The sequence below is a fragment of the Neolamprologus brichardi genome, chromosome 16, assembly GCF_056152115.1.
Source record: "Neolamprologus brichardi isolate AB-2024 chromosome 16, ASM5615211v1, whole genome shotgun sequence".
In the NCBI taxonomy this organism is placed as follows: domain Eukaryota; kingdom Metazoa; phylum Chordata; class Actinopteri; order Cichliformes; family Cichlidae; genus Neolamprologus; species Neolamprologus brichardi.
Window position 1 is genome coordinate 33,781,575 of NC_142119.1, and position 15,686 is coordinate 33,797,260.

At 40.5% G+C, this 15,686-nt stretch overlaps 3 protein-coding genes across 5 annotated transcripts in view; 2 read left to right on the plus strand and 1 right to left on the minus strand.

The window, feature by feature from the left end:
* The window catches only part of fhip1b (FHF complex subunit HOOK interacting protein 1B), a 41,373-nt gene extending 40,649 nt beyond the window's left edge, over positions 1-724 (minus strand). For both annotated transcript variants that reach the window (XM_087852970.1, XM_087852969.1), the window contains exon 1: positions 406-724. The gene's annotated coding sequence lies outside the window, so the exon portion shown is untranslated. The remainder of the gene's footprint in view (positions 1-405) is intronic.
* A 958-nt stretch (positions 725-1,682) lies between these two features.
* Positions 1,683-7,687, plus strand: cnga4 (cyclic nucleotide gated channel subunit alpha 4). Its single transcript, XM_087853115.1, has 7 exons — positions 1,683-1,713; positions 2,091-2,192; positions 2,297-2,403; positions 2,675-3,258; positions 4,328-4,573; positions 4,807-4,972; positions 6,840-7,687. Exons 2-7 carry the CDS (start codon positions 2,149-2,151, stop codon positions 7,661-7,663), a joined length of 1,971 nt encoding a protein of 656 aa, XP_087709241.1. The 5' UTR covers positions 1,683-1,713; positions 2,091-2,148; the 3' UTR covers positions 7,664-7,687.
* Positions 7,688-8,381: 694 nt separating this feature from the next.
* trappc10 (trafficking protein particle complex subunit 10) overlaps positions 8,382-15,686 on the plus strand; it is a 29,133-nt gene continuing 21,828 nt past the window's right edge. The window contains exons 1-2 of one of the 2 annotated variants that reach the window (XM_087853118.1): positions 8,382-8,547; positions 14,655-14,736. In XM_087853118.1, the coding sequence (XP_087709244.1) occupies positions 8,487-8,547; positions 14,655-14,736 (143 nt within the window). In that variant the 5' untranslated portion in view covers positions 8,382-8,486. Of the gene's footprint in view, positions 8,548-14,512; positions 14,737-15,686 lie in introns of those variants that run through there. The other variant, XM_087853117.1, reaches the window with a different exon arrangement.

The window sequence follows — 15,686 nt, forward strand, 5'->3', positions numbered from 1 at the left end:
ACACAGTCCACAGATCTAATTCAAAGTTCACAGGTAAGATCACAACATAAATCATCAATCACTGCAGTATTTGGGGGTCATGTGTCCCGTTCAATCTGACACACTGCTAGAGCACATACAGTGCACACACCAAATACTACGCCCTTTCCCCTAAACCGGTTGGTTTGTCATGACTTAGCAGCACTTGAGCTTTTCTGCACTACATCTCACTTCAGCCAAGCGAGGCTCCTTACGCTGTGGTTCGACAGAAAACAACAGTGTATTTCAAATGCAAGACGGAGGACCAAGCTAATTGACACTGCAAATATAATCAGCTACCTTAGAAATGCCAGCAACGCATATAGTTAATTTATCTAGTTGTCGTGCTGTTGAACTTCACTATGAGGTCATCGAGAATCTGCCTACCTTGTGTGAGTCTCAACAGTTGTTGCGAGGTGGTGTTTTCCTTGGGCAGCTACCTGCTAGCTGGTTGCTAGCAAGTTAGCGCTGGTATGCTGCTAGCGACTAGCTGCTGATGAATTCCACAATGTCAGAGCAGTTAGCGGTTTCAAGATAGGAGGCGACCAAAAGACAACCCGCAAGACAGACCACAGTGAGTCAGGGACGCTAAGAAATTAACCACTCCTTCACTGAGGCTGCTGTGCATCCTGTTAGCAACAGATAAACATCCCATTTGATGGTTTCTCAAACACTCTTCGCTTTCCCGCAGCCATCTTACTTTAACTCCGCCCACACGTCTTCTCTGACTCACAGCGACGCTGCTTCGCACAGCTGTATGAGGGCTTTAAAGTGCCCAGATACACTGCGTGCTAAACACAAGGCACAAAGCTGAAACTTGTGAAAAATCGCTTGGCACCATGTTTGACTTTTGAGACAGTGCCAATAGTTCAGTGATATTTTGTTAAATTACAATGTGGAGACTCTGCAATAATTTAACAGAAGTGCTTATATTTCACTTGAAATTTTTTTGTGGTGATTTTTTATCGGCAGAGACTATAATAAAACATGTCTTCCAATTCATTGTATTTGTGTGTGTGTGTGTGTGGTAGAAGTATCGTTTTTTGTACTCTGTATCGGCAAGTACTCAGATCCAAGTATCGGTATCGTATCGGTTTGAAAAAATTGGTATCGTTGCATCCCTATTTCACACAATTATATTGTAGGCTAAAGACTTTACAATATTACAAGAAGATGCCAAAAATTAAACAATCTCAATAATCAAGTCAAATTTAAGGTATATTAAAAATAATCCATACCCTATTCATTTATAGACAGACAGTGACATCCTCTCTGTAGTTTGGGCTCTATGATCTTGTCAGTGTTTGCTGTGTCTGAATTTTAAAGAGATAGCCTGCTCTGGTTTTCCGAGAGAGTTAAGAATTCCCAGAAGACGCATGACATCTGTTATGGTTCCCCTCCATAGAGACCAGCATCACCAGGCAGTGATCAGGTAGACCTGGGTTGTTGTTAGGTGGACTCTGCAGTGGTGCCTGTGTGTTCCTCTTCATCATGAGCAGTACTTGCCTAAAAAATATGTTCATTTAAGGCCGATGTTTGGAAAATGGATATAACAGGTGATGTTAGTATCAGAGGGAACCGATGGCAGAGGCTGTTTAGGCGGCAACAGGGGCAGAAAGCCAGTGGGGAAGGACAAGATGGTGTCAAGGATAAGGGAAAACATAACACTTTCCTGGGCATCATTTTGAAATTTAAGTAAGTATTATTGATTAAGCTGAATCTTTTTGGAAAAAGAAAAGAGCAGCTGTGATACAACAACAACAAGGCTGTTATTCAATTAGGCAGCTTGTAGAATGACAACATGTTTCTAATTATTAAGATTTAAAACATTTGACCTGTTTGAGATAATTAACACAAATTAGATCAGATATAATATCATTGATTCATGACAAGAGTCTGTCATCGTTTTGTTTGGGCTCCTGTTTTGGCAAATATTTCACAGTGAAAAAATCCTAATAAATTTTTCTGTCACAAGCAATGCTTCGGTTAATAATATGACCATGACAAGTCTCGAATCCTAATATTTATGTGACTCTGTTCTTCTCTTCTTTCACTTCTTCAACATCTCTCAGCTGGAACGAGTTCATTGTTGATCCAGCTGAGCAGTTTTATTATGTCTGGATTCAGGTCATGACACTACCCATCGTTTACAACTGGGTAATCATCATTTTGAGGTAAAGTAGTGCAGTGTGGTATGTTTGCAAATGGTAATCATTCCTGAGCATATAACAACAGTGCATGATAGGACATTTTCTGAAGCAATGCTTGTGTTTTTCAGGACTTGTTTCACTATGATAGCACTGAGCTACCTCCCTGTGTGGCTTACTCTGGACTATGTGTCAGACCTCATGTATATGATTGATATGATCATCACTCTTCACACTGGTAAGTCCGTCGGTTTACAGTGGGAGTTCAAATTCCAACTTACTTTTGTCACGTGCAAGTTTTACATAACCCTTTATCATATTAAATATGACAGTCTTTTTTCCCTCGCTGCTTTCTATTCATGTGGCAGCTGTAGCTATGGCTACAGCCATAATGAGGGAAAGTCATTTGGATGCTTTCTAACAGTTAGAGCCAACCTGTGTATTGATAAATTATATCACTGTATGATGAGTATTCTGGGCTTCATTAAACACTGTTTTTGCCTCTTCAGGTTACTTGGATCAGGGCATCCTGGTCAAAGACCTGATTCAGTTGAGGAAGCGCTACCTGCGCTCTAAACATTTCCTCTGGGACCTGGCTTCCATTCTTCCTTTCGACTTCCTGTATTTTGCATTCGGCTTCAAAACTCCTCTGGTCAGAATCAACCGCCTTTTGCGTATCCCACGACTCAACGAGGCCTTGGACCGCATGGAGACAAGAACCTCCTACCCCAACACCTTCCGCATTGCCAAGCTCATGATCTACATCTTTGTGCTTATCCACTGGAATACCTGTCTGTACTTTGCGCTGTCCAGCAGCCTCGGCTTTGGAAGTGATCCCTGGGTTTACCCTAATATCACCGACACAGAGTTTGGCTCCATGCGACGTCAGTACTTTTACTGCTTCTGGTTTTCCGCACAGATTTTAACCACAGTGGGAGACATCCCCCATCCAGAAAGGGAAGAGGAGTTCATGTTTATGATCGTAGACTTGCTCATTGCTGTGTTGGTGTTTGCGTCAATTGTTGGCAATGTCGGCAATGTCGTCACAAGCCTAAGAGATCGCGATAATGTCTTCTTCCCTAACCATGAGCTGGTAAGCTGATGGAAGAGCCAAGCTTATTGAAAATAATTTTAATAATGAAGATTGTGTGATAGCCAGTGTTGGGGAGTAACGGAATACATGTACCGCCGTTACGTATTTAAAATACAAAATATGAGTAACTGTATTCCGTTACAGTTACCGTTTAAAAAGGTGGTATTTAGAATACAGTTACTTTGTTGAAATAAATGGATTACACGGCGGTACTTCCCTGTTTCATATTGTGGCGGGTCAGGACTGTTTGGGTTTTGTTTGACAGCTACGTTCTGTTGTTCCAGGCGGCAGCCTTACGGTTGCCATGGTTACAGGGTGACGCTCTCTCTGCGTGTTTCCTGGGTGAGAGAGCGCCTGTTGTTGTTGTGCTAAGCTAATAGGCAGAATGCTACAGGTATAGCTCTAAAGAATGTAGCATCATAGGCAGTGTAGTCCGTGCTGCAGGGAGAATGGACTGCCATACCCGTTATGTGTCTGTGAGCGAGGGAGGGAGAAAAAGGAAAAGTACGAGCTGTCATCGAGCAAAAACGGGAGCTGGAAGCATGTAAATATAATAATAACCACTGCAGCCAAGAAGAGAGCCTGACGAGCCCAGTTGTAAGTAAGCTATTAAGACTCGACTGTACACCGTGTTCGTGTTTTCCTCCAAAAACAATAAGTTCCGTTGGAGCAGCCTTTCAACGCCTCTCTCTGTCTCTGCTAGCAAAGTTGACCCAGACAACAAAGTAAAGCTAGTTTTCAGCTACGAGCCGACACAGAACCCACCGTATTAGCCAGAGGTCCCTTTACTACGGTTCAGAGCCGCGGACCTTCAGTAACAGTAATAAATCACAGCAATAGTACATTCATGTAGTTGTAAACAGCATGATAATATATTAAGTAATCCAAAGTATTCAGAATACGTTACTCTCATTGAGTAACGTAACGGAATACGTTACAGAATACATTTTGGGGCATGTATTCTGTAATCTGTAATGGAATACATTTTAAAAGTAACCTTCCCAACACTGGTGATAGCTTTCTTTAGCTAACATTTATAGAAAATCAAGTTTTTCTTTCCTTCTTTCAGGTAAAGGCATACCTGCGCAGTCATCACGTTAGCAAGGAGCTTCGAGAGCGTATCAACAACTGGTACCAACATCTTTACATCAACAAGAAGATCATGCGAGAAAATGAAATCCTGCAGCAGCTGCCTCTGCATATGAGGACAGAGATCGCGGTCAGCGTTCATCTTCGCACACTCTCCAAAGTCACCATCTTCCAGAACTGCGACAGAAGTCTGCTGGAGGAGCTGGTTCTCAAACTAACACCTCAGGTCAGAAAGCTGGCAAAGCTGTGTTTGTAACTTACAGTCACTAATTTGTTTATAGAGCGCACAACTAGACTGAATGGCACCTGTTCTCTGTGGAATGTGGTTCAGTAGCTTACTGTTATCTTGCAGATCCGAATTTAGCACTGTTGTTGTTTTACTTTGACAATGCTTTTGGAATAAAACAATCCTTTGAGGCTGATGAAGTCTCACCTGCTCTTTATCTTTTTATCTTGTAGGTGTTCAGTCCAGGAGAGTACGTCTGCAGGAAAGGAGATGTGGGCCATGAAATGTACATCATCAAAGAAGGAAAATTGGCTGTTGTGGCAGATGATGGGGTTACAGAATTCGCTGTGCTGAGTGATGGGAATTTCTTTGGGGAAATTAGTATCCTTAACATCAAAGGTATGTTAAGTGATTTGGGCATGCTCTTACAAGTGAATTTGTTTAGCTGGTGAAGAGACACACGGACAAGAAGCAGGCCGGCTCTTTTTCTTCAGTTGTCTAGAAAATAAAACCGAGACTTAGTCTCAACAATGGTAAGAGTATTCTTTCAGACTGTTAGAGATGCTTGAAATAGACAAGTATTCTCTATAAAAGGAGGGAACGTGATTTCTGCACATTTAAAGTGAAGAATTACGACTAAAATGCCAATTATACTAAGAATTTTTTAATTGTAGTATAGCTGAAATTCAAGGTGGAATTCTGTTCAGAGTTTTCACAAGAAGATGACTCAGATGAAAGAAAATTGCTTCTGAAGGCATCTAAAAGTGTATAATTGGAATCGGGAATGTTGGTGTATGAAGAAAGCTGAATTACAGTTTTTACAATTTGCAAAAAATCTCTAGAAATGTCCACAACACCATAACATACATACAACCACAGGTCCAAAAGTTGGGACATGGTGTAAAATTTAATGTAAATCTCACAACCCCATATTGCACATTGAATAGAATACAGAGAATGTATCCTGTTTAACCTGAGAAAATGCAACATTTTAAGAAAGACTTTAGCTCATTTTGAATTTGATAGCAGCAATACATCTATAAAGTTGGGACAGGGCCGTGTTTGACACTCTGTAACATCCCTCTTCTGTTAACAACAGTCTACAAACATCTCGGAACTGAGGAGACCAGATATAGATGATAAGATTTTCAAAGGGTCCACAATTTTATGCTAACATTATTTTGAAATGCTATTGATAATAGAATATTGGTTTATAAGATTTACAAATTATTATATTCTGTTTTTTTATTTACAGTTTAAACTTTTTTGGTAAGTGCAAAGATATTTTTGGGAGCCTCTATAATTCCTACTCTATGATTGGTTTAGTTGAAGCTGTCAGTTGGATTTTTCTTTTTTTCACATTCAAAATATTATGGATGATTATTACTACTTTATTTGTTTCCTTGATATACTACTTCACACTATTGGCTGTTAAAAAACAGCCACCTGTATATCAGGTGGCTGTTTTTTTAACTGCAATCAATTGGATTTTGCTTTGAGGGCTGGTGTCCAGTCACGTATGAACAGGAAGGACCCATCCCCAAAATATTCCCACAGAGTTGGGAGCATGAAATTGCTGCAAAATACTTTTGTATGCTGAAGCATTAAGATTTTCTTTCACACGAGCTAAGGGGCTGAGTCCAACTCCTGAAAAACAACTCAACACCACAATCCCCACTCCACTAAACTTTACACTTGGAACAGTGCACTCAGACAAGTACTGTTCCCCTGGCAACATTCCCGAAAACAGATGGAAAAGCATAATACGCCACTTTATAGAACACATCTTCACTGCTCTGGGATCTAGTGGTGCATGTTTTACACCACTGCATCCAAGACTTTATACTGTGCTCGGTGATGTATGGTTTGGATGCAGCAGCTCGGCCATAGAACCCCATTCCACATTGCATCTACATCTACATTGCATTGAGGAAATTTCACAACTGGACTTGTTGCACCGGTGGTATCCTATCACGGGCCCATGCTGGAATTCACTGAGCTGCTGAGAGCAACAAATTCTTTCACAAATGTTTGTAGAAGCATTCTGCATGCCCAGGTGTTTGATATTATACATCTGAATTCAATGATTTGCATGGATTGCAATATAGTGTATAGGGTATATTCAATTAACTTTATTTCCTAAGACCAAAACAAGAATGATTGGCTGGTTTTAAAAGTCTTGAATAAACCAACAAATATTGGTAACATCCTTAAAATTTTTAGGTTTGTCAGGTTTTTACAGAAATACTATTCTCTTTTATTACAGGTAACAAGTCAGGCAACCGCAGGACTGCCAACATCCGAAGCAATGGGTACTCTGATCTCTTCAGCTTGTCCAAAGAAGACCTGACAGATGTATTATCGGAGTTCCCTGCAGCCAAACGTCACCTGGAGGAGAAAGGCCGGCAGATCCTCACTAAAATGGGCATGTTGGAGGAGAGTGGGGAGAAAGAGGAAGGGGAGGGAGAGAAAGTGGAAACCAAGATAAAAAGACTAGAGAACAACTTGGAGGTTCTGCAAACTAAATTAGCTCGACTAATGATGGAATTGGAATCGAGCAACCACAAAATGCAGGCCAGGGTGGCGCAGCTGGAGCTGGAAGTTTCAGAATTGGAGACTCAGGTGTCCGAAGATGATGGAGAGAGAGACAGAACATCGGGAAGAGGGCAAGGTGTGGGTAGGGAGGCTGAATGGGAGCGAGAGGAGGCAGAGGGAGAGGAGGAGGAGGAAGAAGAAGGCTCATATATGAAGGGGGAAAAACAGGGACATGGAGATGATAGTAATGATGTCACCAAAGAGGGAGATGGTGAGAGCACTAAAAGTACAAAGGAAGATGCTGAAAGGGTGGTAGAGGGAGATAAATGTAGGCCAAAAAACCCAGATAATCAAGGAGATAAAAGTGAAGATGATGGCGAGACGATCCAAGGAGATGACAGACCTGGGAAAGAAGATGGAGCTGAGATTGAACCTGAAAATGGGAAAGAAGCGAAAAGTGGAAAGAGAGAATCTGAGGAAGGGAAAAGGAGGAAAAGGACAAGGGGAAGAAAGCTGAAAGGTAGAAGAAATGAACGAAAAACTAAGAAAAAATGAAAAGAAATGTGAACTGTGTTTTTCCCATATGCGTTTGACTTTTTTTTAATAAAACAAATATTTTTTAAAAGCATAAATTATCAGGAAACGCTGCACTGGATATTTGTTCCCCTAGATGGCAGCATTGCATTCCTCCCTTCTAAGTCATCGTCAAGAAAATCAATGTATTAACCCCTCCCCTCTCCCTTTAGTATATTTATAAAAAAAAAATTAATAAAACAGTCTTATTAGTTTAGTTTCTTTGTTTGTTTCTTTTTAATTCATTAATTTGCAATAGACATGACATGTTGTCAAAGGTGTGTTCACTTTGATTCTTTTAATATGTATTGGTTACTGACAGCAGAATCCAATATTTTAAATAAAACATTTAACCAGCAATTACAGACGTTTTCTTGCATCCCTTTAATGTATTGTCCCTATGACTAAATTGCGTCTGTTAACACCATCTATCAAAGTGCAGCTGTAGTGTAGCGTGATGAGATCCTTGCTCTAAACTACGCCCGAATGAAAAACAAAGAAGAGGACCAGAAACCGCAACGGAGTTTTCCAATCCTCATCCTCATAATTTTATAACACACGCACATCTTTAAATTGGTGCACAGCACACCACAGAAAAATGCTGGCTTTCTGACAAACCTGTTATTTATATCCCTCCATGCGAAAAGCGCCTGCTGGCCCTTTAATTACGCACGGCTTACGTACTTCCCGGAAGCGCGGTGGGGACACAGGCCCCATCGATTCAACACAACTGCATACATAAGCACTTACTAATAATAAAGCACTGTTTGTATGTCATTTTCATGGAGTGCTATCGCTAACACATATGGCGGGTCAAGAGGAAAAGCCAATCATCTATACCATGGAAAACAAGCCGATTGTAACATGTGAGTGTTTGTTAAACGGAGACGTTCACTCTTTTATTTTTTATGGTCTTGACAGCTAGCCCTGCTAGCTGTATTCATTAGCTTATTTTGGCTAAGCTAGCTGTCACCCTTACAATAACCAATTTGTAGTCGCTGCTTATGTGTATAGCAATTGGGGATGGGTTATTTTCAAAGTGTTAGGCTGTAATATTTTTAGACGTGCATACGGCGCCGTGTTCGTGTTAAATGTTCTCAGGAAAGACGGTATGTCTCTTAGCTAGCTGCACTGATTAACAGGCCCAGCTAACGATAGAACGTCACGGACAGGTGCTGCAGTTTTAGTGGGGTATCATATTGTTCCTTGCTATACAGCCACAGTTTTCCCTGTCGGGAGCTCGAAAAGTAGCTGCCACAGTGAAGTGTGAGAGCTGGGCTCAGTTTGCCATTCATAAATCCCGTGGAGTGTGGCAGAAGCTTCATTGGTGGGGTTATTATTTTAGGGAGCGACAATTGTGGTGGGTGCCAGCTTCATCTGATTTCGCAGGCCACTCCATTTTTAGTGTCGTGGCCCAGTATAAGAGTACATAGAGGCTCTAGGAAATGGGACTATGAATGAAAATCATTGGTGGCACACTTTGACGTTCAGACATTGGGGTTTAAAAACGAAATCGCAGGTAGATCTCAGTGTGTGGATATAGGGATCCCTTGTCGTTCCATAGGGGTTATCGTGTGTCCTACACTAGACGGTTGGATTCTGTAGTAATAGGTCCTTTTACAGATATAAAATATGAAGTTAAGGCCTTAGAGATTGTAATGCTCTTAACAGTAAATGTAATATGAAATGAAAATGACACCTTACTGTTGCTGGATTTATTGTCAGGCTTTCTGTGTAAATTACTTACTGACTTAAGTTGGATACTGAAAACGCAGTTTGTGTGTCATGTGTGTTTGATTGTAATTGTGCATAAGTGGAGACCTCGGGTTACACTCTGGTGTACTCTGGCCATGTGATCATTGATTTACACAGAGCTTATGCCACTCAAATAGTGTGTGGTTGTGTTCTTGATGATAGCAGAATTACCATATGATGAAACACTGATTCGCTCAGCAACATTTAGGGATGAGGAGGGATACATCAGAGTATGTCTATGTAGTAGATGAGCAGCAATGTGCCAAGTGTGTGAGAGCAGCTAACTCAATGCAAGGATCATGAGACCGGTGTTTGCTTTGCAGCTTCAATAGCAGCTTTTGTGAACATCCAAAGTTCATTATTGTTTGCATTGCACTGGGTATATCAAGAACTGTTGAGCTAACACAAACAACTGCAGTATCCCAGTGTGGGTGATAAAATGCTGAACTTCAACAGTTAAATATGGCGGTTTCCGATTAGAACAACAAATCTGACTTGTTTGTGCTAAATTGACCAAATTACAGAGTATACAGGAAGACATGAACTGTTAGAATGACCAATTCACATTTTGTCACTGATGACGGTACAGGCACATTATTGAAGTCGTACAGATTTTAGTATTTGATACAATAGTTAGGTTAAGCTCTTTGTGTCCTCAGTGCTTTGAATTTTGTTTTCCACTTGCTATTTATTTTGGTTTTATTTGGGCAGAGGCAACAAAACCTTTTTAGTTAGTTTTAATGACTGAAACTGTTTGATAAAGCTTAGCAAAAGATCTAAAAGAAAAAAATATTAACGCTGGAAAAGTGAAGTTTAAATAGTGTGTTTAAAAGCAATTTAAGGAGTGCTTTTGCAAATGTACCTCACTCAGTGTATTAGGCACTGATGCAAAGGAAACGGCAGAATTGGACGATATTTGTGGCACCGTTGGGGTGAACAAGATCCACATGCATACGTTCTGGTGTGGTCAGAATGTGGAGGGTATGGTGGTACATGAACCAGTTCTCCACCTGCTGCCAGTGGTGGTTAGACTGGTCCTCCTGTTCACACCCCGCAGAAAAAGCAGTAACTATTATCCCCATCTCTAGTCTGATGGACAACTGCTGGCGACATCGAGGACTGCCACAAAAGAGTCAAATTGACCTGACGTCGAGGTTGAAGTGCTGACCGTGTGGGATATTTGGTTACATTTTGTTTCATAAACCACGTGGTTTCCTTTTACTTTTCAAGTGTATTCAAAGAAAACATGGTTTCACACTGGTTCACTGGCTGTGGCCTGTTTGCAGTGTAGCTTTAAACAAGTGCTTTAGTCACTGTTCATCAAAACCCACACATCTACCTTGAATGACAGCTTGATAATTTCTAAAATTGGACACCATTGTTCTGCAGGAGTGGTGACTCTACCAGTCAGCGCTGGTAAAAGTGAATTCACGGAGTGTAGGAGGCATATGGAAGAGAAGACTAAAAAAGAGGAGCATGTCTGAACCATTATGTCACAGTCACAACTCCTTTTGTAGTTTTCTACCCTGGTCTGTATCAAAGCAGTATCAGCAGGAGTTGTTTTTTTTTTTTTTTTTGTAATCGCAGGTGGGGTGTGAACAACAAGTCATGTAGCAAAAAAGATCAGATGTTTGTTTTTCCAATAGCAATGGCTGATTCTGTCTCTGTGTAGGGCAGTGCACTGTGATAACAGGTGCTGATGCATGTGTGTTTTTGCACTTTTATTTTTGCATTGCTGATCATGTGCTCTGTTATAGCAACTGGCACTGCATAGAAAAATAGACGGTTTAACTCAAATCCCTGGATTTAGGTATTCGCTTTCTTTACGACCAGTGATTGATCTGTAGTGTTTTCTGCTTTCTGTCAGTTGAATCTTTTACGAATGTTGAGCCATGTGTGGGTTAAAATGACTGTGACTGTGAAGGCTAGTCCAGACTGTATTTACAGATGACACCGTGATGAAAGCAATTCAATTCAATTCAATTTTATTTATATAGCGCCAAATCACAACAAAAGTTGCCTCAAGGCGCTTCATAGATACAGAGAAAAACCCAACAGTCATATGACCCCCTATGAGCAAGCACTTTGGTGACAGTGGGAAGGAAAAACTCCCTTTTAACAGGAAGAAACCTCCGGCAGAACCAGGCTCAGGGAGGGGCGGGGCCATCTGCTGCGACCGGTTGGGGTGAGAGAAGGAAGACAGGATAAAGACATGCTGTGGAAGAGAGACAGAGGTTAATAACAGATAACAGAAAGCATGGATTGACTGTGTTAAACTTTGGTTGTGTAAATATCTTAGCTTGAGTAGCTCTGTCTTTAGAATAAAAGTGAATGTGCTTTGTAATGAATTCTTTTTTTCTTTTACTTTTTGTTTAATGATAAGCTGTAGATGGCTAGAAATCTCTGTCACAACAGTAGCACTTGTGCTAGGACATAGCAATCAGTTACAATACAAGGGTATTTCTATTGCAAACAGGCGCTTGCTGTGCAGAAAAGAGAGAAGTAGGGGTTTAAAAAAATCTATTTGCGCTGCTAATATTGTGTAGTTTAATAGTCTAGTCTGGAGCTGTGTACAGTTGCCTCCTGGACAGTTTTAAACATAAAAAAAGAAGTAGAAATCCCAAGAATGATGTTGTGGAAGCAGAGAAGGCTTTATTCTGGAAACCTTGACATCATTTAGACCCAGAGGGCTGTTAAACAGCAGATATAGAAGAAGAGTGCAGTGCAGGAGGTTGATGCTGCCAGACTAGCCCGACGAAAACTTTGACAACATTTTCCCTAAATTAAAGTGTCATCACAGCTCGACTGTCTTGGCATCTGGTGAGGTTTTATTGCAGATTCTGAAGGTGTTTAAAGTTAAAAACCATTTGTCACTTTGTGCAGTGATTGTTTGCTCCATTTCTGATATTTTCATACAAAAAAGAATTCACTTTGCATTTTGTTCCCAATGCTTATTTTTTTTCGGTCAGTCATTATTTTTATTATTGGTGTTACTGCTGTTCTCTATGCTATAAAGTCAGTTAAAATACCCTGAGTGTCTTCTCCTTATCTGGCTTCATTTGTCTGACACTGGCAAGCAGGATAAATGGTCATATGAAGTTGGTTATCAATTGGCTAAGTTAACCCAGTGCTGTGTGTTCACATCAAAATGGTGTTGGCTAGGGGTGCAACTATACACAAAATTCACGGTTCGGTTCGATACTTGTCACAGTTTGATATTTTTTCGATACAAAAAATGTTCATGCATTTTTAATTTGTCATTTATTAAAATTATAAACATACATTTTAACTCAAAAGTACAGTTTTTAAATTTAATGTTGCTGAAACAACAAAGTAATAAAATAATAAATCTATCTGATGGAGAAATCACTCATCTTTGGAAAAGAGAGTTTATTACAGAGAAATGGCTCTTTCCAAAATAAAAGCTATACTATACGCTTCTTCTGGGCTATATTCTCAGCAGCATATTAAACATATCAGGTCCCCATAAGGAGAATCATGTGCTAACGGCTGTCTAAATGACTCGGGTAAAGTTTGTAGCATGCGTGCTTGTTGTTTTTGTCTGCTTCCACTTGTCTTTGCACGAGGATGATGTCGGAGTAAATGTGCAGTCATATTCGTTGTGTTCCCGCTAGTGCTGTCAGCGTTAATCTGAAATGACATTAACGCCACATTAACGGCAAATCTCCGTTAACGAGCTACCGCGGATCGCCCCGTTTGTGGGGCTGGACGGTGTCAACACGTTAACGAGCTAACTGCGCTAACGCACTAGTTCCCACCAATGTAATTGAGCATTGCGTGGCACATCCGACATACTGATTTACTTTTGTCCATGACGCGCTTACCTTCAGGGTCATACGTCACATGAAAACCAAAATAGTTCCAAAGGCCAGATCTGAATGAGGGTGGGGGAGGTTCAATTTGCCATGTTGCAACGAGCTTAGCTTCTGTCTTGCTAGCTTGCCCTGCGCTCAGTGAATCTGTGTTCGACTACTCCGCCTAGGCTACACTGTCGAGCGCAGATCCACTGAGCGCTCAACACAGACAGCATCGTCAGAAGGAAAGTTGATAAAATAAATTTAAAATTTTGTATTGTTCATACATATGCGTACCGAACCGAAAACACTGTATCGAACGGTTCAATATCTATACGAGTATCGTTGCACCCCTAGTGTTGGCAGCATCTGACAAGGTGTTTGATGAATCATGTGACTTTTCTTCCACCCAGAATGATCCCTATGACAGGTACAACAGAAATGTTATCAAGTTGTTCAGAACAGAAATATAACAGTAAAATGCAAGACTGTTGTAAAAAAGGCAGAAAAGATGAAATACAGATTTTAGTTCCAGTTAATAAGTTTATCCTTAAGCGCTCTCAGCGCTGCTGTTGGTGGCTGCATATTAGAGCGCTGAAACTTTAAACTGGACCAGTTTAAACATTAAAGATTACAGGCTGATAAAGGAGACGTGGAAATCACTTCAGTTTGTCGGAGATCAAAGCGAAATTAAGTTGATTTATTGAGCAGGTGTTCTAGTAACTGCATTTAGTTTTTATTCTCAGATGCAGACTCGGTGCTGTTTAAGGGTTTGAGAGTAAAGGTTAAACACAGAGACAGAATTCAGACTTTATACAAGCACATTTGATACGAGCGGCAAGCACAGTGTAGGTGTCCTGTTTTAGGATCAGATATTAATGCTTGTTGTACACTGATTATTGTAAAATTGTTTGCTGCCAACAGAAAACAAGAATCAAAGAATAAAGCATCTAAACGTCTATATTATTGATTATTGATTCTAATCAGGGAAACATAAAGATATTACGCCCTCGTACTGTTCCCACCCAGGGAGCATCCAGGAAGTGACGCTATTTTCTGCAGAGAAGGTTGGTTGATTTCATACTTGTTGATCTCTAATCTGCTCCAGAGCAGGTTAGGTCACATCATAGGTTACCTTGGCCATTTACCCTTATAAGAAGTGAATCATCTTCGTAGAATAGAAAATGAAAGGTTAACCCTGAAGTTACCTGGATAAGGCCTCTGCTCGCTCTGTTTTAACTCAGGTGTGACTTCCTTTTATGCTGGTCAGGGAAACTGTTATTGTCAAGAAGACATGAGAATTTTTTTTAACAACAATATTCCATTACCACTCCTTGAACTATTGCATTTTTTTTGTGATGACCTCATTTTTAACCCACCTTGTCTTCCTGTTTTTGTCTCAGGTGCTGGAGATCAGGCGTTGTTTACTTCTCTTTATACCTCATTGGCTCAACAGCTTCCCAGAGAGCCAATGGAGTGGAGGAGGTGAGTTTGTTTTTCTTCTTTCCTTTCAAATTTCACAGGTTAGTTTTTCACCAGCAGCACATTACAGTCAACACAATACATTTGTATTACATTTATTGATCACACAGAAAAACCTCAGGAGCAGAGCACAATGAGAGACGTTCTAGAGGAAGCAAAGGTGTAAAGAATTTAAAGAGGAAGTAGGAGGTCCATTCATCATAAACCATAAATGACATTTACAGGTGCAGCTAAACTGCAGTAGAGACACAAACGGGTTGATTTGGCTGAGCATGAAGTGTAGCAACAGAAAAACACGATAAGGTTAGAGCAGGGGTCAGCAACCTTTAACACCCAAAGAGCCATTTGGACGTGATTTCCACGCAAAAGAAAACACTGGGAGCCGCAAATACTTTTTGACATCTAAAATGAAGATAACACTGTATATATATATATTTTTTTACCTTTATGCTTTGTGTAAACAACTAAGGTGTGTTGCTTAAATCCATGAAGTGCTACAGAGAAAATTACATTTTATTTATGTAATGAACACATTTTGAACTCTTAAAGAAACATAACAAAAGGAAAGACACCCAGCTGAACTAAAATGATCCAGCAAACAAAAACTGTTGTGAGCCGCCACCCTTATATCGCCTTTGGGCTTTTGGAGCCTTGACTTGACTTTTAAAAAAAAATAATTGGAAAAAAAGCACTATGCTGCTAAAAAAAAATGAAAAATAGATATTTGCAAAATTCAGCCTAAATATGTATTTTACCTGGTTAATGTGTGCGGCGGGGCGTGGTCTGCAGCGCCGCTGCAGGGGAGGCGGACGCACCTGAGCATCATGCAAACATCGTCGGGTCTGCCGTGGTATGTTTACAACGGGACTTCTGCTCCTGAACCTCTGCGCACAGCGTCTGCTAATCGGGGCTGTACGAAGTCACTTTCATCTTCACGCAGGACTGTAAGCTGT